The sequence below is a fragment of the Brachyhypopomus gauderio genome, chromosome 4, assembly GCF_052324685.1.
Source record: "Brachyhypopomus gauderio isolate BG-103 chromosome 4, BGAUD_0.2, whole genome shotgun sequence".
NCBI lineage: Eukaryota > Metazoa > Chordata > Actinopteri > Gymnotiformes > Hypopomidae > Brachyhypopomus > Brachyhypopomus gauderio.
This window is the reverse complement of record NC_135214.1, coordinates 10,948,552-10,973,065: the sequence shown is the minus strand read 5'-3', so window position 1 is coordinate 10,973,065 and position 24,514 is coordinate 10,948,552. Positions and strand designations below refer to the sequence as shown.

Below are 24,514 nucleotides of genomic sequence, written 5' to 3'. Positions count from 1 at the left end.
ATCTTCATCCATCAGAATGAATAACTGATGAAGATGAAATTAAACAGTAGGGAATAAAATACAAGCAGTTCAGTCAAGTGAAGAAAGTTTTATTAATTAGAAATTAATTCCACAAGGCACAATCTCCACGGAAGTATTTTTTCCTCAAATAATTTCAATATTCATCTCAAGGCACATTTCAAAAAGGGAAAAGGGTCTCTGGCTTGTTTCTGCTTCCAACGGCACCGGCAGCCAGACACTGCTGGACACATGAAATCATTTATGTCTAATTTGCTATTTATATGTATATTAAGATTTCCAAATATTCAATCTCTCTCCATCAACTCTGTAGAAAGCTCAGGACTGTAGTTGCTTTATCTGAATTTTTCATTCCACCTTAACAGCCTCTTCAATTTTGCCACCTTAAATATGCTCAATAATTCTTTCTACCTTTTTATGGTGGCATATAAAAGCCAACTTCAGCTTCTTGAACAATGTTTATTGTAAATGTTTACTGTAAATTTATATTCTGCTCATATTGACAGCTGTATCCTCTACTTTGTAAGATGAGGTGAATATACTATTGCTTAGATAGTCAAGCTTTCAAAATTCTATAGATGAACCCAATAGTACTCAATATCAATCACCAAAATATTTACTTACGTTTTTTTTTTTTTTTTAAGCCCATCGCCCACAGAACATCAGTACAACCACCACAGAAACCACCATATCAACCACCTCAACCTCATACAGCTGTTCTCTCACAGTGGGATGGACTGTCCAGAAAGTGGCCTTCATCCAACCCTTCGCATTTACAAATTCAGTTCTTAGCCCTTTCAAAGACCTTGACAACCAGGGCAACTCTGCTACTCTGGTCTTCTGGGTTTACTCCCTCCCATATTTGGGGGGGGGGGGTCAGTTTGGTTTCTCTCTCCAGTTTGGTGCTGTGCCTAACTCACTTTTCCCTACCTTTCTACTTCCTGTTGAAGATCATCTGGTCAGCCATTTCTTTCCCATTCAGAATCACATCACGGTCGTGTGTCGCACGAGGGCAACCTTACGTACGAGCTGAACATTCGTCCACCTCTCGTTGATGGGACCCCTCATTCTCCTTTAGTCACTTAAATCTCCCACCAGGCAAACTGCAGTCATCTCGTATGAACTCAGCCTCCATCCTCCAATGCACAGAGCAGGCCAGGCACTCTGAACTTCAGCAGCCAGGCCCAACACTGGAGCTGATGGCGACCTCCCCTTCACCTCACAGATCATCACTTTCTATGCTTCATTCTCCCACACTCTCCTCTCCCTGTCCACACCTACACATGTCTCCTTCAGTCATCTCAACCTTCAACCGTCTCCCTCCTCCCCTGCCTCTGCTGGTACACCATCCCTTCCACAACAGGGCTCCTTTTCCTCTCTCTCTCCCTCGCTCTCTCCCTCTCTCCTCTTCGATTAACCTCCTACGTCCTCTTTCCTCCAGGCCCGATATCCTCTGCAGCAACTAGAGGGAAATAAGAACGGCAGAGAAATTGTGGGGGCAATCACAACTAGATTCTGATCTTTGCTTTTTCTAGTCACTCATCTCCAAGTTCTCCTCAGAGCTGCCAGGGTTGTTTTCTACAAGACACTGAAGTCCACACGTGTCTGTTCTCCTCTACCCACCACTCCAATCTCAGGGTTTTTGCCACATTTGAGAATGTTAACAGGATCCATCAGTGTTTCTCACGTCTCTCCTCGGCCAGGTCCGCTTCCTCCTCACCACCATATCATGGATGGCTGCTCACCCCCACAAGTTCCTACATATCCTTCTGGTGTTCAGAGCTTTGCCATCTCGAGTCACTGATCACTGTCCAACAGTGCAGTGTGGACCACCAGCTGTTATTTGCAGATCAGGTGAAACTTGACTCAGTTGGCAGCTTTCTTTTCGGCGGCATTTGGGAAATTTGTTTTTGTCTTTAGAGAGGACGCTCGTACTTCAGTCTACGGTCCAGACCCGACTAGTGCAGCTCACTCCTGGTACGTCTCCCTGTGTGTGCACCGTCAGGCCCTCGCGACTGGTCCAGTACATTGAATCATGGCAGGTCTTCACTGCTCCTGGATCGATCCCACATCAGTCCACTACTACCTTCACTTCACTGGCTCATTACAGGTCTGCCTGCAAAGCCAAAGACAGTCCTGCTGCTCCCTGTGTCACGCACTGATGTACAACTCCCATCTGAGGCAGCACTCCGGCGCTGGGGTGCAATATTTGATGCACTTGGTTTTTTTGGACTCCAAACTATTTTTTGCTGCCTGAAGATAATTTAAGCATTTTGTCACAAGTGTCTGCTAAATGCTGCTAATGTAAAACATGATCATTTCAGAGGTCAGAACTTTGAGTCACATGGAAATCAACTGTTCCTGCAAAAAGACTAACATGTGAATGTTAGTCTGTGAATTTCACAAAGTTTGTGTGTATGGGTACTGTAGTCCTTACAGAAACCGGTGACTTGAGGGAATATTTACTTTTTACCTCATATTTAAAAATGAGCAAGTGTATATGTTACCATATAGCCAGGAGAAAAATACAAACGTATAATAAACCAGCCAGAGAGAAAGCTGCTTTGAAATAATTTGTAAAACGGACCCATATCAATGAATGACATTTATGTTTTAACACAGTGTTTCCCAAGTGCTGAAGAGTCACTTTCCTTCATTTAAGTGACACTTCAATTTTAATCATATTCAACGTCTTACATTAAAGTGCTGCCAGTGTCAAAACGTGTGCTAGTGAGGGCTACCAATACATCACCACCTGTCCTGTTGCGTACACACACACACACATACAGGCTTAGCTTCTCACTTCGGGGAGGTGAAGAACTTTTTCCCTGGATCATTTCTGGGTTTGCTTCTGAAATGGTGCAACATTTATTTATTTTAATCAAAGTCATGATTTACACCTTTCTTTGATTCTGGAGCCATATGAAGGTGTTTGGAGGGTGTGAGACTTACGGGTTGTTGAAGGCATTGCCAAAGTTCTTAATCTTCCCCTTAAGAGAAACACTGCCTGGGGTTCTGGGGTATTTACTCAGCTCAGGGGAGGTCACAGGCCTAAATATCCTGTCTGAACAACACAATACATACAACAATGGCTTCCTCCAAAGTGTTTCCCACTCACACTCCTATTCAAGACAAAACTGTGGGAGGTGGAGTGTGGGAGGAGCTTCTGGAGGGTGGGCGGAGCTTCTCTAACCTCGCTCAGTTCCTGGAGCAGCACTGTTGAGTTTGGTGTCGACCGCTGGTGAAATGACCTGGTCTCGCTCCACAGACAGGAGGCTTCTCCAGTAATCTGGAGGGAAAGAGAGCAGGCGCAAAACCACCTGCAAAGAAGTTAAAAGAGCTTTAGAAAACATCTCCACTCAGAAGATCACGTCACAACGCATCCAGAGATAATCAAACGTCCTCCACTTCCTCTGTGATGGAATACTAAAGACATACTGTGATAAATATGGTAATATTCACAAGTTCTTTAGTCCTGCTCCCACAATGCAATGCTCCCATAGCTGGGATAAACACCAAAGTGCTTCTCTAAAAATCATCATTCATGTCCACAACAATGTCCACATGACCAATTACACTGTCATACTGTAAAATGTCCATAACTTTGAACGACAGTCATGCTATAAAATGACCATATCTCAGAATTACATGGTCAGGATGTAAAATGACCATATCTCTAAATTACACGGTCAGACTATAAAATGACCATATCTCTAAATTACACGGTCAGACTATAAAATGACCATATCTCTAAATTACATGGTCAGGGTATAAAATTTGCCGGTAGAGAAACTGAAATGGAAACAGCAGATTTGGCACTGTCCTTCCAACCGTAATTGACTGAGGCACAAACTTTGGGCTGCGTGTTGGTGTCCCTCATAATGGTCAGAGGAGACGGTTCTGGCATGCCATGTCCAATTAGGGTGGGTCCAAACACACGGGCCAAGTTGTTCTGATCCATCTGACAGGGAGGGCTCTGCATAACTCTGAGAGAAAACAGACACCAGGAACACTCGGATATCTTCTGCCCAGCCAAGAAACAAGCAGCACCTCAAAACAACACGACGCTCGAGGAACATCCTGCACACACTGCCCATTATTACCCATCATAAAGTGTGTGTGCTGGGTGTGTGTGCGGCCGTGTTTACACGGGCTAGCGGTGCACGCCACCTCTGCAGATGCAACACGAGGAAGGCCAGGGTGTGACGGTTAGGTAGCGGTAGATCCCCAACAGCCTGCATCATCGCCGCCGAACCGCTGTCCGCTTCCGCACACTCTGCAAATCACACACACGTCTCACAGCCTTGGTAAACAGAGTCGCATTCCTCTTAAATAAGCTCCATCTTGATTAAAAATAAATAAACAACCGCACAAACATCTGAACCTACTCTGGGATACCTGCTGTCATGAGGAACAGCACAGAGCAACATACAGAAAGGGATCCGTCATATTCAGAGCTCAAACTGCGACTCTGCACACACACACACACACACACACACACACACACACACACACACACACACACACGTTCTACTCTCGTGAAACAGAAAGACCAAGAAACAGAATGGGAGGCAGGTTTGCTTCTAATTCACACACTACAAGCACTAGCGGCCAAAGCGATCGGGACAGTTCAGGACGCGAGTGCCATTCCCACGGTTGGAGATTCAGGAAAGAGGCAGAATGTCCCTGAAGTCTCACGGACTCGGAGCAGCTGGAGAATGAGGAGATCACCCAGGCCAACAGCTGGATCACCGGAGCCCTTCCTCACTTTACAGACTGGGACTCTCAAACACTGTGTGTGGAAACTACTCTCACTACCAAGTGCTCAAGAGTCACAGGGACGTTATAGGACGTCCCTGAGAACGGGATTTTCACCCTAAATGCATGAGGTTAGCGATGCTGGGCCTGCAGCAGATAACGTCAGTGTTGGATCCTCATTAAGATGGCAAGGAACCCCTGAAGACCAGAGCAGTAGGCCCTGAAATTACCATGGCTGTCAACGGTGTTATTATTATTAATAATAATACTATTAACAAAAATCAATAATTACTTCTAACACTACACTCATTTATTTAATCTAAAAACGTAAATCTCTGTTTTATAATCGGTCATGTAGTTAGGACAGAGACGTCACCAGCAGCTTCCATGAACTTTCTGTGGAGTTTAAAGGTGATAAGAGGTTCTCCGAGTTTCCTCAGGAAGTCCTTGAGAAGGCCGCACACAACATGGATCTCATCCACCTTGTGGAGCATGAGAGGTCCCCTCCCACTGATGTAGCGCTCTCTCAGTTCCTTCACCAGCCTCTCTCCCCCGGGCACGCGGTACACACCCCTCTGCAACACACACACACACACACACACGCACGCACGCACGCACGCACGCACGCACGCGCACGCCTTAGGACGCCCAGGACAGAGGACATGCTGATCGCCAAGGAGACATGCTGGTCACAAAGACGTACCTCCTGAAGGCCCCTCCTCTCAATCTCTTTAACACACTGGACAACCAGTGCAGGGATTCTGGGTGGGGTTGGGGCAGCAAAGTTTTCCAAGGTGTCCTAGCAACAAGACCCAAAGAACCCAGATCAGAAACACGCGAGTACTCGACTTGAAAGAGGGCGAACGGTTTTGCACTCTTGTACCACTACAAATGTAATAGTAATAATGCTCAGCTGTGTGGTCGGCTTGTGTTCAGGAGATGGAGAAGGGGTGTGTAACGGGACCTGGTTTGGCTGTTGGGTGCCGTGTGTGGTGGGTGAACATCTCTCCAAACAGAGGTGTTTACACTCGGGGTGAGCGACCACGCGACAGTCACGACACTTCACTGCCACCTTCCCAAAGCGGATTCTTTTCCCACAGGGCATACACGTCTCAGGACGGATCACCTGGGGGGAGACCAGAACTAATATACTAAAACTAAAACGTGCTATACTGGGGGACAGCGGGGTCATCCGTACAGTTTTGGGCAGGAACACGTGCTGTACGACCGTGGTGGGGGTGATATCCGGGGGACTGGGCGCTACAGCGGTCACCTCCATCTCTGGGACAATCTCAGCCTCGGTAAGCTCGGTGGAAAGCCACACCGACGTCTGCTCTGCGGGACACGTGGTGTCCACGCTCAGGACCTTCGGCAGCGAGAGATCTCCACGCGAATGCGGCTCGGCACACGTAGGCGGGACCGGATTGTCTCGTGTCCGGGGAGGGTGCTCTGTTGTTTCCTGGGTAATGTCTATCACCATGTGGATCTGGCTTCCGTTGTCTGGTGTACTGACGGATGCTGTAACAACCGTGCTCTCCACTTCCTAAACACACACACACACACACATACATATATATATATATATATATATACCAGACCCATCAGAGGGACCACTTTAGTAAGGAAGATGCATCGGTAGAGAAACTGTGTGCCTGTGCACGTCTGCGACAGCACATCCACTTTCAAAGAGTGCCGATTCATCCGTTTTCTCTGCGTGGGGTCTGTGTTGGCTGACGGGTCCGAACCACGTGAGAGCCGACAGCAGAGACCTGCTTCACTTCCACCTGAGCAGAGCCAGCAGGGAGAAGCTCACATGATGAGCGAGGCCACCGATAGGAAACGACACCGCACCATAGCGCAGGCACCGCAGGATGGGGGCGGGGCAGACGTGAGGGAGGCGTGGCCATTTCTCTACACACTCCTAATGATTTGCCAACACTGCATTACTGTTTCCACTGCTCAAGTTTCAACCCCCCTTGAAGAGATAAAGCAGCAGGAAGCTCGTTATTATCCTGAGGCTGAGGACCAAATCACGGCTAATGAATGGAAGACTGTCAACTCCTTCAACTACTCATTTAGACTTGTTACAGGAAGTGAATATACCAATTACACTGCTGGGTTTTCTTCCTCATCATTAAATTATGACTTTTTTGTTAAAATACACCTGAATTAAGCGGAGGAGATTCATGCTTGTTCAAGAATGTTAAACCCAGTGGATAAACAGACCGACCTTCTCCACGAGCCGTGCGGGGAGATCTCCAGAACGTCCACTGAGTCGCCCTCGCTTTTGGACTGAAGATCCGACACTCGGACCCATGGAGGAACGCTAAAAACACCCAGCAACACCAGCAGGAATCACATCATCACAGCACTGGTCTCCAAGCAACCCACCCCCACACAGGCACTAGCACTTTAGACACATTCACAACATAAGCTACACGAGAGAGGAAGTCAGGACACGAGAGAGGAAGTCAGGACACGAGAGAGGAAGTCAGGACACGAGAGAGGAAGTCAAGACACGAGAGAGAAAGTCAAGACACGAGAGAGAAAGTCAAGACACGAGAGAGAAAGTCAAGACACGAGAGAGGAAGTCAAGACACGAGAGAGGAAGTCAAGACACGAGAGAGGAAGTCAAGACACGAGAGAGGAAGTCAAGACACGAGAGAGGAAGTCAAGACACGAGAGAGGAAGTCAAGACACGAGAGAGGAAGTCAAGACACGAAAGTCACAAGACTCCCAGATTCTGTGTCTGTGCCCAAAGTTGCTGGTCGAGAAGGCAGTTTAGACGATGCTCGTACTAGGCAGCCAGACAGGATTTGGTGAGCACTCACTCTTTTCTCCCGAGCCCTGGACTTCAGAGGCTTCAGTGCGGCCACGCCCTCCAAGTCCTGCAGGAAGTCGGTGCACGAGGCACCAGCACAGTTTGCCTTGGGAGCACCACCATGTCTTCATGTCTACAGTAGCATGCACCTTTAGAACAACTACACACTCTGTCACCACCAATCAGTACATACCAGGTCATCGTCGGTCCGGTCATAGCTGATGTCAGAGTGCGACAGGAAGGAAGACTCATCAATGACCGATAACCTGCGGCGACATGCGTTACGGTCATCACGGAGCACGCGTCACAACTCGGCACAACACACAGTAAGGAGCTTGATGACACGCGTGTGTACCGCCTGCTTCTGCGTTGTGTGACCACGGCCCCTCTGTGTCTTAAGCTGGCCAGTACAGATCTCTGCTGCTCATTAAGGCAGGCGCTGGGTCGGCCATCGTGCACAAGGATGTCACTCATCAGCAGCATCTGACGTTCCTGTCGGGTCAGAAGTGAAGCGGATCACACTCGAGAGTCTGACTGCCAGCCTTAGCTTAGCACAGCACATCACACTCTAATTAGCATGTTTGAGAACTCGTTCAAAGATCACAATCTGCTAATTAGCCCATGTGCTTAAAGACATCCCCACAGTTCGATTTGATATAATTAAAGATAATAAAGAAGATGCAGTCATAAATTGTATTTACCAAGTGAACACATCTTAATTATACATTATGAGATAAACTCTCATAATAAACAACACAAAATTGCTCTTGTCCTGTTAATTGAATAGTATCAAGTAAAGTGATTCAGACAGATGCTGCCTTGGTGTGTTCATTCTACAATTGTAATTTTCCCATTTTTGAGAGGCACAATTCAAAAAGCAAATCTTTTCACTCAAAGCCCTGGAGTAGCTTATTATCAAATGACACTAGGAAAAAAGCTTCTGCTGATCAGTTGGGTCTGGCGATGCGTTACCAGGTGCTGGTAGTCGGCCTCTACTTTGTAGCGTTTCTTGATCTCTACGTCCACCTGGTTGCGAGCGTGTTTCAGCTTGACCTCCAGGGCGGCACGCGCCACGTCCGATTTCACCAGCATCTCCTTGAACTTCTTCAGCTCTAGTTCTGCTTGGAGCCATTTCCTCCTGATGGCCTCAAAGCTTCGCACCACATCTATGAACTCTGGAGACGTAGAGAAAGCCACTGTGGTTATGACCAAAGCGCTGGAGAGACGGTGGAGATGTTATGGGGCCTATACAGATTACAAAATCAATATTTCTATGTAATTTTAACGTGACGTACAAGAAATCAATCTATCTACTTGGTGGATGGCTAAATGAAATCAATACATGTCAGGTAAACGCTAGAAAGCTGGACGTGTATCAGTAACGGTCTTCAGGTCTGGTCATTACATCCCAAGACACCGAGTTTACTTTGTAGAAATGCAAAAAAAACAAACAAACTTTGCACTTCAGTTTAGAAAAACTGCGCAAAATGGCAGAGGTCAACCCGATAATATCTGATGGCCTTGCTCATAATTTTTTATGAACCACAGCTGTATGAAAACACAAAGGGCACTGCATTAACCCGCGTGCCGACCTGTTGTTGATTTCCTGGTCTTTGCCAGTGGCGCCATCGGCGTTAAAAGAAAAAAAAAAGATAAAGACATAATACTGCAAACCCCCAGAAGCCAGCAAGCATGAGTAACTCGAGCTTGACAGAGAAACTGTGATGGATACAGGAGAGGAAGGAGGGTGAGTGTGAGTGTTGGCCTAGGTTGGTTGGGGAAAGACCAAACACTACCTCGTTATGAAGAGTGAATAAAGAATGAAGAAAACAGAGGCACTCTGCACTGCTGAAGTGAACGTAATCGCAGCACGTCTTCAAAAATAAAACGTAAGAGCAAAATGAACGAGAGAACCTTGACATCAAACACGGTGGAAAGTGGTCTTTAAATCACAGCACATCCGCAGGTAGGGAGACGAGCACTGAAGTCTTACCGAGGTCAGAGTTTGTATTTTGGTCCAAGACTTTCCTCTGCAAACACAAACTAAGAACCTCCCTAACAAATTGTTCTCCCATGTTGGCTCGACCGACGGCGAGGAACATCCACTTGATCACTGTTAATCAAGCAGAGTGCGTCTGGCTATTGGTGAAGTTCTACAGGTGGTGTGGGAGACTGCACACGTGGAGAAGGTGCTGGGAGCACAGGCGGCGCGAGCACAGCGGCGCGAGCTCTGCACCTTCTGCCACGCGCGTGGAAGACCAAATGTGTCACGTGAGCTGAAATGATTTAACGCGCACAGTACTGGGCCGCTTTACTTTATACTGCGAGATCTTGGCACGTCATTATGTTCCTATTAGTTCCTCCAGGTTAGCTACTGCCAGAAGTGAAAACCACCACAAAACAGAAACTTTAGAGACGTTTTTAGAGTTGCGATCTGAGTTCACTTTGACGGCCTACCGCTTTGGTTTTGAGAGGGAGAAAGAAGCAGATTCATGATTCAGATGTCGGACTCAAAGCGATTTGTGGACGAATCCAGCGAGCCCTGCGTGGTTGTGGAGCTGGCCTGTTTGAACCTCCTCATATCTCCATATCTCCATCTCTGAGCCTGTGGTGGGTGTGAGGGACACCCTGGCTCATAGTCACTGGGACATCGTTAGAGAAATGTGGGAATTAATGAAAAGATTGGTGTGTGTGTGTGTGTGTGTGTGTGTGTGTGTGTGTGTGTGTGTGTATGTATGTGTGTGTGTGCGCGCGCGCGCGGCGGCACAGTGAAGGACAGAAATACTGATGCACTTGTCAGTTCTTGGTCTAGGCTTTTGTTCAGCCTACTGAACTACCGAATCCCAGTGTCGGATTTGATATTCTAAAATGTAAAACATGTATCCATCATTCCATAATCTTCATCGATGGTAACTAATATGATCTACTTATGATTATTAATACATTTTTAACAAAATCTTCAAATCCTTTTTATTGTGAGTATATTTTCCTTCTTTAAACCTGCGTGTTCTGTTCCCACTGTGGCCAGTAGAGGGTAATGAAGACACACACTGTTCTGCTGGTGCGTCTTCTGTGTTCCGTCTGTGTGTTTTCTCCGCTCTGTGTGGCGTGTTGCTGATTAGGACAGTGTTTGAACATGGTTGTGTTATTTGCTTGAATCAGTGCTGTTCACAAGAAAATAAGCTTCTCAGTGGTACTGCTGCAAATATTTTATTTTGCAAACAATGTGTTCTTCTGTTATCGAAGCTGCTTCAATTTACCAAAAAAATCTTGTTACGGTTGTTCCTATCGAGAGTGTTTTGAGCCTGTGAGATCAAGGCCGGCTCTGCTCGGCCACCATGGACTCTGTTTATTAGCATGAAGAGATTACAGTGGCAGGTCTTTGGTGTCGTTCAGAGTTGAGCTGGTTTTAAAGCCCTGGCCACCTATTTGTGGAATATTCCATTTGGAATTTAGTCTTGTATGTGGAAATGCTGCGGTCTCAACAATAGTGGTTTGAAGATCTTGATTGGTCTAGAGTTCATCTTGGGATCCAGAATACGAGGTTCTGGAAGCATGCTCCTCGTTCCTCTTCAATCTGCCTTTCTGCTGTTGTAAATGTTCCCTCAGACTCGAAACCAGCTAACCAGTACCACCTCTACACTGTTATTTGTGGGAAGTGTCCACAGTCATTTCGAACTGGAGATAAAATGACAGACCGTGTGCACTGGCATCGTCACTGATGTTGTCACTATCTGTCAGTAGGAGTCTGGGTATGGACACTGATGCACAACGCTGACTTATTTAGAGAGTCATGGATCAGTTCAGTTCCTCCATGTCAAGCAGTGTCGGTCCCAGAAGACATAAAGGTAATCTGCAGAAAGGTGATCATTTGCATGTTATCCACTAACCCTTTTTTCAACTAATTTCCAGTGATTGATTTATTGAACTCCCTCTTGAGGCTGTGTCTCGAGATGCTGGTTTTCAAGTCTTCTTTTTAGCACTGGTAGACTGAAGAAAAGATTTTCAATGCAGAATCATCCTGCAGTTTAGTGCAGAGCTCCAGGCCAACATGGATGTAAAACGGTGCTCCACCGTGTCCCTGGGCTGTGGGGCTCGTCTGGGAGAACCTCCTCACATCACTGCCACTTGGCCTGGTGCTAGATCACTAGAACCCTGAAACATAAAGGTTTGATGTTGCTGTTGGAGTAAAGTATAGTCAACGTATTTACAGCAGTAGCTGTTCTCATCTGTCTCTGTCTCGTGTTCCCTAAGGTTAAGACTAATGGAAGAGATTTTTCAGATAAACTATATCCTGAAAATGATCAGTACCATAAATGTTTTGAGGAAAGAAATGTGTCTGACTGTCCTGGGCTTTGTAACTGGTAACAACACAGACTTATAAAACAGGTTATATTAATTAATCAGTAAACTTGTAAACAAGGTCGTTGTCCACCTCCCTTGGTGGTTATATTGCATGTGCACAAGGACAGGAGGTTTAAGGCAAAACCTTCTGAAGAGTTTGGGTGGAGAGTGTGGAGTTGAAGATGGATGAAGTTAAAATGTTAAATGGTTTAAATTAAAATGTATACTGATGTGGGAAAGGACATTTATCTTTGCTGGCATGGAGTGATTTTTGTACTGGAGCTATAAATTCTATGAAATAAAAATGATCATTGCAAGTATTTTTAAGTGCAGGAAGAACACAAGGTAAGCATACATAAATGGTTAGGGTTAGGTAAGCATACATAAATGGTTAGGGTTCGGTAAGCATACATAAATGGTTAGGGTTAGGTAAGCATGCATAAAGCATATATTGGCATTTTAATGTAAAAATAATAAAATAACCGATTACACAAGAATGGAAATGGTTGATGTGTTTTTCTTTGCAAGGATTCAACACTCCTTAAAATACATATTTATCAGTTCTATGGCTGATGTTAATCTCTGGGTGAGAAATAAGTAATAAATACTGTTTTCTATGTTCTAACTTAGACACTGGGATTATAGAAGACTGGGTGTGCTCCACTCTCTGTATGGAGAGGTGGGCGGGGCAGGGGGTGTGGCATCATGATGCGGCCTCAACATCATGTTGTCTGTCGGCCATCAACGATGGACGCTGGCGTCATTTCTCAGCCCAACTCTGTTGCTTGCAGGAGGTTTCAAATTCTGCTTTTAACCATCAGACTAAAAGATGTTTGATGTGTGATATCTGCAGCGCTGGCAGTGTGTGGATATACAGAGCAGAGCCAGGGTGGCCTGGCTGTAAAGATTCTGTTTCTGATATAATGAGGGATGACATGATCTGACATGTGAAATATATCTATGTGCAGAAGCTTGAAACTCTGAGAATTAGTCCTTCCCTAGTTCCTATTTTCTGCATTTGTGCCACGTTTCTACAATACTGTCATTACCATAACGCCGTAGTTCCTACATTACTCTCATTACCATAACTCCATAGTTCCTACATTACTCACTGTCATTACCATAACGCCGTAGTTCCTACATTACAATCATTACCATAACGCCGTAGTTCCTACATTACTCTCATTACCATAACTCCGTAGTTCCTACATTACTCACTGTCATTACCATAACGCCGTAGTACCTACATTACAATCATTACCATAACGCCGTAGTTCCTACATTACTGTCATTACCATAACGCCGTAGTTCCTACATTACTCTCATTACCATAACTCCGTAGTACCTACATTACTCACTGTCATTACCATAACGCTGTAGTTCCTACATTACAATCATTACCATAATGCCGTAGTTCCTACATTACTGTCATTACCATAACGCTGTAGTTCTTACATTACTCTCATTACCATAATGCTGTAGTTCCTACATTACTGTCATTACCATAACGCCGTAGGTCCTACATTACTCATGGTCAGTGTGCACTACTGTAATGTCACCCATTGTCTTCTGTTTATTTCCTTTTCAAATTTGATGCATGTTGGAAAGCAGGTTGCAGGAATTCAGCACAGGAAGTCAATACTCAGACTGGGAGCGTTGTCCAGAGAACGGGCTCCTCGCCGCTGTACCGTGTGAGTCACAACAACGCTCTATTAAAGATCCGTGGGGGGGTGGGGGTGTATCATTTATCTGTCTTTTGTACCTTCTGCCACTGCTCCTCCACTCCACCATGTTTCCGCTGATCTCATGTAGCTACCTCTCGTCGTGTTCCTTGAATCCCCACCACCGCATACACAAATCCAGCATGCTTTCAGAAATCGAGTTTCTGCTCTGTAATTTAAAGCGTCTCCCTGGTGCCATGTTGATAAAAGTGTAAATCTGATAGTGGGAGTTGGATGGAATGCAAAAAAATCTGCTTTCCTCTGGGGGAGCGATCCCCTTGCTGTCACTTACAAAAACCATCTGAATAATGTGCTGAATATAAAAGCATATTTGATTTATTAAATGCATTTAATGGCAAGAGTCTACATTTTAAAAGGCTCTCTATTTTAAACATAGACCTGGCAATTAATTGTTCCATGTTAAATGTTCCTTATTATGTATGTGTGCAGCTATAGTCTGATTTAGTAAAAACGTTTTGCTGTACAAAGATGTATTTTCAACCCAGTTTGACTGAAGATGAGGAGGTTTTTAAGTTCCTGTCAGTAAGGTTGCAGTGTTGTGTAACTATGGTTACGGCGGGGTGTGTCCCAGGTCGCTGACACACGTCAGGACGTAACGTCTGCTGTCGGGGGCTCGGCTTGGTGTGCCAGACACACGCCGTCGTGATTCTACGGCCACGTGTGGCTTCATTAGCCACCCCCTCTTTTCTGGAGTCTGCAGAGAAAGCCAGCACTGTTGTCATGGTGACACTGTCCCGTGTGAGTCATTTGCAGGTCAAGAGTTTATAGTTTGTTGTTGTTGTTGAGTTTGGTGGTAGGCCATGGCGTCCCCGGTCCTGTCGTAGGGAGCTGTTGGATGACTCATGCGTGTTTCCTCTAACAACACACCCCGTGTCCCAGCCCCCCGCACACAACCCTGGTGCCGCAGTTCTCACAACGGCACCGCAACCTTCCGCACTACAGGAAACGCCACAACACGAGAGGAAGGGGGACGCTTGTGGACAGCCGTGTGCAGCTCGTCAGACGCTCGCCGTCTCTTGTCAGATCAGGTTGTTGTGTTTTCCTCCTGCAGCAGCCGTACTCACATGCAGATCAGCGTCCAGCCGACTGCTGACCTCTGTGGCCACGAGGCAGAGTGCAGTGATGCATATTTCAGAGTGATATCGGCAATGAATTTTCATTCAGGTGGAGCCTGTGTACTTCAGTGAATCAGTTCACCTCGTCTGGTGGAGTTGACCTCTCTCACCCCTTCCTTCCTCTCTTTCCCTCCCTCTCTCTCTCTCTCTCTCTCCCCATTTTAACTAGTGCCTGTTTACATTTATTGTGGAGTCATAAGAAATAAACTAAATACAAAGAAATGTGAGATTGCTCAGATTCAAAAGACCAAACAACCCACCACAAACAACAATGACAACAACCCACCACCACCACCGACAAAGACCCTGTTTACAGTCTGATTCAATTTGTCTTTGAAAGTAGAAGGGTACAGGGTGGTGTTTGGTGGCTGGTAACTAAACTAGGAGCCATAGTTGATGTTTTTTCCCAGGGTTCCAGGGAAGGTCACACTTGTTTCCAAAGTTAGAGTGTTCTGTCACCAGGTCATCGGCCTGTACTGATGCAGGCCAGGCAACATTGGACTCCAATTATGGACCCGGTTCCTAGCAAGCACACACCATTACATTGAACTCCAGTAGTGGAGCTGTTTCCCATTCAAGCACCATTCGAGTCTCAAACCTCAAAGGCCACTCAAGCAGAATCCTGGAAAGCTGAAAGCAGAGGTTATAAGTTTTCATTCGTAACATCTGACATGCTACTTGTAGGTTTGCCCAACTTGCACAAACACTCCTGAACTGATTTGATGCTGAGAATTCTTGAGATCATTTGTTGCTTAGAAGTGAGTCTGAGGTTGTCACACTGATGGCCGTGTGCACTGTGTCCACTCACACTTGCTGTGTGTGTGTGTGTGTGTGTGTGTGTGTGTGTGTGTGTGTGTATGCTTTGTGAAGGGGAGACATGTGGGCAGATGATCTGTGTCTAGTGTTCCTGACTCTGTTGGGAGCCATTATCAGCACCGCTGATGCGGGAAATGGATCAAATGTTGAAAATAATACCCCTGAATAATTAATTGGATGAGTTTTTAAATGTGCAACAAACACACCGAGCTCTCTCTGGAGAGCAGAGCAGGTGACTTCACAAGTGCAGGTTTAAAAGCTCAAGACTGGGTGTGTGTGTGTGTGTGTGTGTGTGAGAGAGAGAGAGAGAGAAACCAGAGAGCAGACGATAAGTTGTTGCAACAATTAGATTAGACCTTGGCTTGCAGCTGAGAGCCTCATGTTCCTATACTTGTGTGTGTTTGTGTTCCTGTACTTGTGTGTGTTTGTGTTCCTATACTTGTGTGTGTTTGTGTTCCTGTACTTGTGTGTGTTTGTGTTCCTATACTTGTGTGTGTTTGTGTTCCTGTACTTGTGTGTGTTTGTGTTCCTGTACTTGTGTGTGTTTGTGTTCCTGTACTTGTGTGTGTTTGTGTTCCTGTACTTGTGTGTGTTTGTGTTCCTATACTTGTGTGTGTTTGTGTTCCTGTACTTGTGTGTGTTTGTGTTCCTGTACTTGTGTGTGTTTGTGTTCCTGTACTTGTGTGTGTTTGTGTTCCTGTGCTTGTGTGTGTTTGTGTTCCTGTACTTGTGTGTGTTTGTGTTCCTGTACTTGTGTGTGTTTGTGTTCCTGTACTTGTGTGTGTTTGTGTTCCTGTACTTGTGTGTGTTTGTGTTCCTGTGCTTGTGTGTGTTTGTGTTCCTGTGCTTGTGTTTGATAAGACCGTGCTGTGGGGTTCTGGGACACCTCTGTGGCGGAGGTCAGTGGTCCATCTTTGCTTTTGGCCGGGTTTCCTTAGTTACCCTCTTGTTTAGTGATGAGAGGAGGGGTGCAATCACTGTTATATCGACAGATCTCTGTTCACAGAGGAGTGGACCTCCCAAAGCTGCTGATACAGGGAATTAGGAGAACACTGCATATCCACATGTAGATGAGCACCTGTGGGGTGTGTGTGTGTGTGTGTGCTGAGGACTTCAGTGGAATACCAGCTTCAGTCCAGTGACAAACAGCAGTTTCATGCAGGAATGACATGAAACCATACACGCAATTTCTATGACATTTTAAAAAGATAATTAGGCAGAAATGTCAAGTTTAACACTACACCTAAACTTGGACTTGCCTCCTGTGTCTCACACATTGTGTTTCATTTCTTCTGTTGCTTGTTTTAAACCAAATTACAAATGTCATCGAATGACCTTTCGGGTGGTGTTCTAGTGTTTGATAATATTAAAGCAACCGATAGCGTTCTGCAGCTCCAAAGTACCAAAACCCATTTTGTTGGTCCCTTGAAGAGGGTGTGTGTGGTGATATCCGTGAAGACTGTGAGTGTTTTATGTGTAAAAGCTGTGGGAGCTGTGTGCCAATACACAGAGATGTTGCTCCAGAGGCTGGTGGTATCTCAGCTCCCTCCACATGCTGCTTAATGGTAATTAATGGATGAAGAGAGCTAGCATGGTACTGTCTGACATATGCCCCTCTCACAGCCTGTCTCTACCTGCCCCGCCCACAGCCTGTATCTACATGCCCCACCCACAGCATTAGGCCCCACTTGACGCCCAGATCACCTGATCTGGTCCTTCACTGACGGTTATGAACCATAATCGTGGGCTTGTTAGGTTAGGGGTGCAGATGAACTCTGTAGGAGCTGTCTCCAACACCAAACTCTGCAAGAACAGTAGATCTCCAGGTGTAGGTTGGGACACCTTTTATGCTTCTGTGTTTATCTGAATTTGGAAGGAAAAAGGTTTAATAGTAAATGATAACCTATATGCCAGCAGTGGTCAGCACATGGGCTGCTCTCACCATTCTCGGCTTTGGGCTGTTCTCACCATTCTCGGCTTTGGGCTGTTCTTCTCACCATTCTCGGCTTTGCGCTGTATCTCCACAGCAAGCTAGACCCTGGAAATAAGTGAAATGCAAACATTTTCTATGGTTCATTAGGGCCAGTGCTGCTTTATATATTGGTGTGATTTTTCTTGCCTTTACTGCCTGATCTCAGTATGACATAACTGGAGGGCAAATTAATTATTTTAAATGGGGACATTATAAAGAAATAAATTATTTAAAACACATTTTCTTCAACCTTATACTGCAGTGCTTCTTAAAGCATAACTATATTTTTGAACATTATCCAGGCTTGGTAATGGTGCTCTTGGTAAACCCTGGGTTTTATGTTATTTGAAAATGTCATTGTTGCTCATATCACCCACGCCCGGCCCCCTCTGCCTGTGTATCACCACACTGAGTAAGTCTATCAAAATGACTTTCAAGGTTGAAGAGACCCCAGCAGATCCCAGTGGAGATGTGTGCAGTTGTTTGTGTTGGTGGTGGTGGGATTGTTTTTACCTCTGCCTCTTTTTGTTCATCTCTGATGGCTCTGATGACAGGAAGTGCTGTTCTTGATCGGGGAAAACAATTACTTTTGGAAAAGGCCCCGTCTGAATACCCTGTGAATATAAAGAGGTGCTTGAGCAGACAGTATGAGTTGAATATTGATTTGTGTCAGTGGCCTCTTGGGCAGTGGAGGGGATTATTTGATTTTATTTTCCGCTGTTATTTATATTGGTCAAGTGTAGATGTGGGTGTGAGAGCGTGGGGTAAGTAGGCTCCTCTTGGGGCAGGGTACGTTAGGGTATCTGATTGTGTGGGTGTGTTTATTTTTGGAAAATGTGGACCAAAACCTGCACGCTGTGCTGCCTGAAACTCATCCTCAACCAGATTCAGTGTGACCGGCTAAAGCAAATCTGTTTTAGTTTTCCATTGGGGTGAAGATAATGGCCTCAGGTCAGACTGTGTGCTGTTTAACCGCCGCTCTGATCCTCCTCATGGAGCTCTTGTTTGAGCTCCTCCCCCCAAGCAGTGCTGCACTTACTGACGGACAGACAGGCTGGAGAATTGCCTCCCCTATAATATGAATAATGGCAATTTTCCAAATGGCTGAAAGCATGTAGTGCTATTTTTGCATATCCCGAGTCTTCTCTGGGGTATTGGTGAAGTCTGTGGCAAGTGTGTGTCCTGATAAGGTGGGGATAATGAGAGGTCCTTTTGGGTGCGGGACTGATGCTACCCAACGCTGTCCTCACTGGTGAACAGGCCACTTCAGTGTGGGCTGGTGTGGATTTAAAGACCTCTCCTGTTCTTGGAAACCTCTGTCAGATGTGACCAGTAAGCTCTGCAGAGCTGAGCTGGGATTACTGAACTGGGATTACTGAGCCACTGCAGTTTGTGTAGTGTGTCTTCATGAAAGTCGGTCATAAGCGTAATGAAGAGATTTAAATGAACTGGGTTGTGTTAAACAAGGTTTGTTGGTCCTACTAGAATTACGTGGTGCTTGGTGAATGTGCTGTATAATTTCTTGATATAATCCACTGCGTGGCGTTTCTCATGTTTTGGATTATATTTCTTAGTTTTACTCTACCACCCCAACAGTAAGTGGTTCTAAAAAAAAATAGCAGAAGTTAAGAATTGTCAAAGGCATTCTGGCAGTTTGTCACCTTTGGAGTGACAACAGTATTAATTAGTGGAGTTTCATTAATGCAGGAAGCTAATTACCCTGGGTACAGCAGTGCAGTCCTTATCTGTGGAGATAAGAAGTTGAATATCATGATGTTTCTGCTCAGCCTGCTGTGGGTAATTGTAATTACTGCAATACATTGTAACGGGGAGCTTGGCAAATTAACTCCGATTAAAAAATCATTATCGGCCTCTAATGAACATACTACAAGGTCTCCTGTTTTATTATGAAAACAGTGTAGCGGTTTTGGGTTCTGAATTGAGACTGGAGATTACTGCCTGTTATTCGAATGCCTTCTTTCATTTCTGCTTGTACTCTCCCAAGGCCTGTGCTGATAGTGTCAGGGCCCGGGGGCTGTCCCTGATGTCTGGGGCTTATGAATCAGACGCGGGTGGAACGGGTATGTCAGACGTGGGTATCTCTTCATCCCTGGACACTCTGAGCACTCTGGACACACTCAGCACTCTGGACACTATGAGCTGTAACTGAACATGTCTTGAGTTCCTCCACGTATCCATGTTCATTATTCGTTCATGCTTTTTCACAAATCAATTCAACTACAGAGAACATTTTATAATCCCCTGGTGTCTTGCTACTTGGTGCCTCATCCAACCAGCTAGGTGTTTTTCGTAAGATGGCTGTCTTCCTGGGAGAGAGAATGCCAACTTGTGTTTGTGGAGAAACGTGACTCCTTCTACCACATCTTTTAAAGCTATTCTTCAGGACAGCTGAATGTGGGTAGAGGAGAGTGCTGACTGCCTCGTTCAGGAAACGTGACCTAAACAGCCTGTGACTTTGCTGGGATTCTTTGGGATACTACTGGTTGGGTAGAGTGACAGATGGGGTTCACTGGAGTTGCTTAGAGCATAATGGACACACCTGTCACCAGGGGTGGAAAGTAACTAATTACATTTACTCACATTACTGTAATTGAGTACTTTTTTATGAGTAATTTGTAATTTTCTGAGTAGTTTTTGAAATGTGTAATTTTTACTTTTACTTGAGTACATTTTTACCCAAGTAGGTTTACTTCACTACATTTGAACGGCCTCAAATTACTGAGTAAAAAAAATATTGATGGTGAAAAATTAAATGCGGGCAGAAATTTAAACTTCGAGTCCCAGAACTGAAGGCCAATTGCATGGCCTTGCCTTGCGCACGCCCTTTCCATTGTCTCATAATCAGGTCGTAATCTGGTGCACTTTTTTTTCCAAAAGGATGAGATTGTTCTATCTTCTATCTATCAGGTTCTGTGGGATCCTGTGGGCACTGTATTTTGAATAGTTGGATCCTGTGAGCGTTTTAAATAGTGGAATCCTGTGCGCATTTTGTTTTATTTTGAGATGTGGGATCCTGTGGTCATTTTATATTTTATTTTGAGTTGTGGCAACCTGTGGGCATTTTATTGTGAATAGTGGAATCTTGTTGCATTTTAGTTTGATTTGTGGCATCTTGTGGGCACTTAATTTGGTGTGCATTTTGTTTTTTGAATAATTTGTAATTTAAATTTCTTTATTCTTATCATAGTGTTGTCCATTGGACAATAGGACTGAAAATTGTTTGCACTTTATGGTACAGGTTGTGACTGTCCTTGTGCTGTGAGGAAGTATGTTCCTGAGCCCAGCTGACCTTTTTGCAAGCGTGGATGTGCACTTAAATACACTTTGAAATCGATTAAAACAACTTGTGTTGAATTTGGTTCATGATTCATCCATGCATTAAATAACTGAAAGTAACTAAGTAACTTTTACTCAAATTACATTTTAAATGAAGTAATTTTGTACTTTTACTCGAGTAAATTTTGAGATGGGTAATTTTACTTTTACTCTGAGTAGATTTTAGGCAAAGTAATGATACTTTTACTCAATTACAATTTTTCAGTACTCTTTCCACCTCTGCCTGTCACCCATCACAGAGACTCAGAAATTGGTCTGAACCAGTCAATCTAGCCCTAACACACCCTCTAGTACATCTGAGCCAGTTCATCCAGCCCTAACACACCCTCTAGTACACCTGAGCCAGTTCATCCAGCCCTAACACACCCTCTAGTAGACCTGAGCTAGTTCATCCAGCCGTAACACATCCTCTAGTACACCTGAGCCAGTTCATCCAGCCCTAACACACTCTCTAGTACATCTGAGCCAGTTCATCCAGCCCTAACACACCTCTAGTACACCTGAGCCAGTTCATCCAGCCCTAACACACCTCTAGTACATCTGAGCCAGTTCATCCAGCCCTAACACACCTCTAGTACACCTGAGCCGGTTCATCCAGCCCTACCACACCCTCTAGTACACCTGAGCTAGTTAACCCAGCCCTAACACACCCTCTAGTACACCTGAGCTAGTTCATCCAGCCCTAACACACCCTCTAGTACACCTGAGCCAGTTTATCCAGTTTATCTGTATGTTACAACCAGAGTTAGATTTCAACTCTATACTGGGTTAATCTCCACAGTCATCACTGGTCTGGAGATGTGCAGCAGCTCCCAGTGTTGGTTGTGTTTGTGTGTGATGTTTACACTCCCGTATCTCATGGCCAGGCTAATGAAATGCTTCCTAATGCACCCACTGTCAGGCCTGTTATTGTATTTCACTAATGCAGTTTGCAGGGAGGAGGGGGATTTAGCTTTAGAGAGTGCTTTTTTCAGCCAATCTAAGGGCCGTTTGGAGAATGTTTGAATGCTGCAAGATCCTGAATCCCTCTTGTCCTCTGAATGCTTCATGCATGCGTAGACCTGCTGCAGATGTACAATAAAGCTCAGAAACAACCAACCTGATTCTTTAAAATGACTTCATTATTTAACTTTTGAGCACTTTTCCATCTCCCAGATTGAAACCTCATGAAATGTAAAAGAACCATTTTTGCTGTTATGCTTTGGTAATTCTAGAGTTTGCAATGGTGTGAGCTTTGAGCTATCTGAGTTTCTGGGCTGGGCCCAGTTTTGTGTGCTGAACACACTTCACTACATTTGATCATTCATACTGTAGAGACTGAGATGATCACCTCCACCATCCAGGGCATCAGAGGACCTGCAGATCGCATCTCTCAGAGATGACTGGGACGTGTTTGCTGTGTGTGGCTTCCAGTTCGATGACCGTTAGATGAGACGCAGAGATGTGCCTGCAAGTCTCTTCTGAATTTGGTTTTCATTTCTATTTTAAATTTCATTCTACTCTATTTGTTAATTGTTTGTTACTGTGTCTACATTAAAATGAGCACAATCCTTCATAGGTGAGATCTGGTCAGGAACGTGTCTGGACTGACTGAACATTTTAAAGCATTGGTTCCCTTTTGATATGTAAGTACTGTACAGATCACAGGATATGGAAGTCCTGATTATAGGATATGTGAGAAATGATTATAGGATATGATATTCACACTATGGTCCTGTTCTCTCAGAATGTTCCAGGATATTGCGTAATCACTTCCCAAGGCACATTTGAGTGATTTTGTGTATAACACTTACCCGGTAGTCTGATCCTGATCTCCCAAGAGTGCAGGTGGAGTGAAGTAGCTTTTGCTACTCTGTACACGAGAATAGTGAAAAGTAAAAGATTGTCTCAGAGATCGCCGTTGGCTTCTCCATTAATTGGTCTAGGTGCACAACCTCACACAGGATCAGGCTTTCAGTGGAAGAAACTTCACAGAGAGAGAGAGGTAAAGTGAGTGAGTGTGTGTGTGTTGGGGTGTGTGTGTGTGTGTCTGTCTGTCTGAGTGTGTGTTCCAAGTGCAGAGGAGACCTGCAGGTTCCTGGCTGTCATTACCTGTGTATCAGCAGGGGTGACATCACACCCTCCACCCTGCCTCCATGTGTTGGAGGTTTCTGGTAGGCGGGAAGCTTCTGACGTCGAGTGAGATCAGCATCATCAGAGCTGATGCCACTGGAAGAGGTGCTGAAACATGTATGGAGAGATGAATGTGCATCGATCTCCGTGCTCACACTTTAATGCCGTCGTGTCTCACTCTGGATTATTCATTCAAGGCTTTCCTGGGTTCTACACAGATATCACGGGACAGATGTCCACAGAATCTCTGTTCTCTGTGGACGTCCAGCCTCCACATGATGTCATTCTAACCACCTCTCTCAAACAGCTTCTGATATCATGTTCATGTTGTTGTGAGGGAGTCTGTCGATCAGCGGACCGGTCGGTGGGCAGGTACACCAATTACCCAGAACAACGAGACTGAAGAGCTATTAGACTGGAACCTGCTCATAGCCGCACGTGTAGGGAAGCTTTCATTTTAGTCACTTCAAAACCAAACAACAAGAAAATTGTTATTCATCACAAGCTTCTGGGGATTCATTTCCCCTCCTTAAAGTCTGAAAGGAATGTCCGATTGAAATGATCAGAAGGAAGTAAAGCGTCTGAATGCACACACCACAGTCGCTGGTTTTTCGTGTATGTTCTCAGTGTTTTAGTGTCTGACAGAAGGATTATGGTACACGGGTCTGGTTTGTGGTAATGCTTTAAACATCATGGTCCACCAGTGTCCTCCTGGCTTTAAACATCATGGTCCACCAGTGTCCTCCTGGCTTTAAACATCATGGTCCACCAGTGTCCTCCTGGCGTGGAGTTTGTGCTGTGGCTCTCAAGGACTCCCGCTCATCTGTTTAACAGGCAGAGGGCGTCTTGCCCCGTTTGGATCTGTTTGCCATGGCCCAGTGAGCGTGGCCCATGTGCAGCACGAGGGTCCCTCGTGGACCCCCATTTACCCGGCACGTTTCTGTTCTTCTCACCTTTGACCTTTCACCCCCGCTGCTTCTCATCTCCAGTGACCACTGATCACGGCTTTCTGCAGTGTGTCCCTTCCCCTCTATTCACCCCCAGAACCATAGACGGAGGCCTACCTGGGTCACCCCGGTCAGCAGGTGCACCGCCTGCAGGACGTGACTGCAGACTTTGGGCCTGGGCGTAACCCCTGCCGCTCGCTGTGGGCGTAACCCTGTTGGCCACCGGAGCTCCACACCTGCTGCTGTATGAGCTGTTGAAGATTCATCTGCTGTGTATTGAAATACTTATTGCAGAAACAAACCTTATTAAAATAGGTTATAACTGAGGCTTCGGGGGTATAATAGTTTTATTTATTTATTTTAGGCAGTTTCTATGTCATTCTCTGAAGCCTTTGTGTGGTAACTGTGAAATTGGGCTAGGACAGTTCTGAACAAGCCCTCTATTCCTGTTTCCTCTCAATTCTTTTCACTATAAAGGAAATAACTTAACTTCAAAGCATGAAACACATTCT

General features: G+C 45.3%; 1 protein-coding gene and 1 long non-coding RNA gene across 3 annotated transcripts in view; one reads left to right on the top strand and one right to left on the bottom strand.

Annotated features, from left to right (window-relative positions):
• Positions 1–2,543: 2,543 nt before the first annotated feature.
• LOC143511595 (rac GTPase-activating protein 1) lies at positions 2,544–9,855 on the bottom strand. 2 transcript variants are annotated; one of them, XM_077001183.1, is made up of 15 exons: positions 9,591–9,855; positions 8,570–8,772; positions 7,953–8,089; positions 7,791–7,863; positions 7,608–7,664; positions 7,007–7,102; positions 5,975–6,319; positions 5,741–5,902; positions 5,480–5,575; positions 5,153–5,351; positions 4,189–4,294; positions 3,872–4,004; positions 3,212–3,338; positions 2,971–3,082; positions 2,544–2,869 (listed from the first exon to the last, which is right to left on the bottom strand). In XM_077001183.1, exons 1-15 carry the CDS (start codon positions 9,697–9,699, stop codon positions 2,818–2,820), a joined length of 2,007 nt encoding a protein of 668 aa, XP_076857298.1. In that variant the 5' UTR covers positions 9,700–9,855; the 3' UTR covers positions 2,544–2,817. The 2 variants fall into 2 exon arrangements, 1 of the variants encoding a protein (XP_076857298.1); XR_013130183.1 differs by having other exon boundaries at positions 2,845–2,869; positions 4,167–4,294.
• A 3,727-nt stretch (positions 9,856–13,582) lies between these two features.
• The window catches only part of LOC143511594 (uncharacterized), a 37,255-nt gene continuing 26,323 nt past the window's right edge, over positions 13,583–24,514 (top strand). The window contains exon 1 of the long non-coding RNA XR_013130182.1: positions 13,583–13,632. This is a non-coding gene — a long non-coding RNA (uncharacterized LOC143511594). The remainder of the gene's footprint in view (positions 13,633–24,514) is intronic.

Excerpts from the sequence above, each read along its gene's own strand:
- LOC143511595 (XM_077001183.1), bottom strand. The coding sequence starts at position 9,699 with ATGTTCCTCGCCGTCGGTCGAGCCAACATGGGAGAACAATTTGTTAGG. Across the intron at positions 5,903-5,974 it reads ACGTGTTCCTGCCCAAAACT|GTGATCCGTCCTGAGACGTG; the intron begins GTACGGATGACC and ends GTCTCCCCCCAG. Across the intron at positions 3,339-3,871 it reads ACACCAACACGCAGCCCAAA|GTGGTTTTGCGCCTGCTCTC; the intron begins GTTTGTGCCTCA and ends ACTTCTTTGCAG.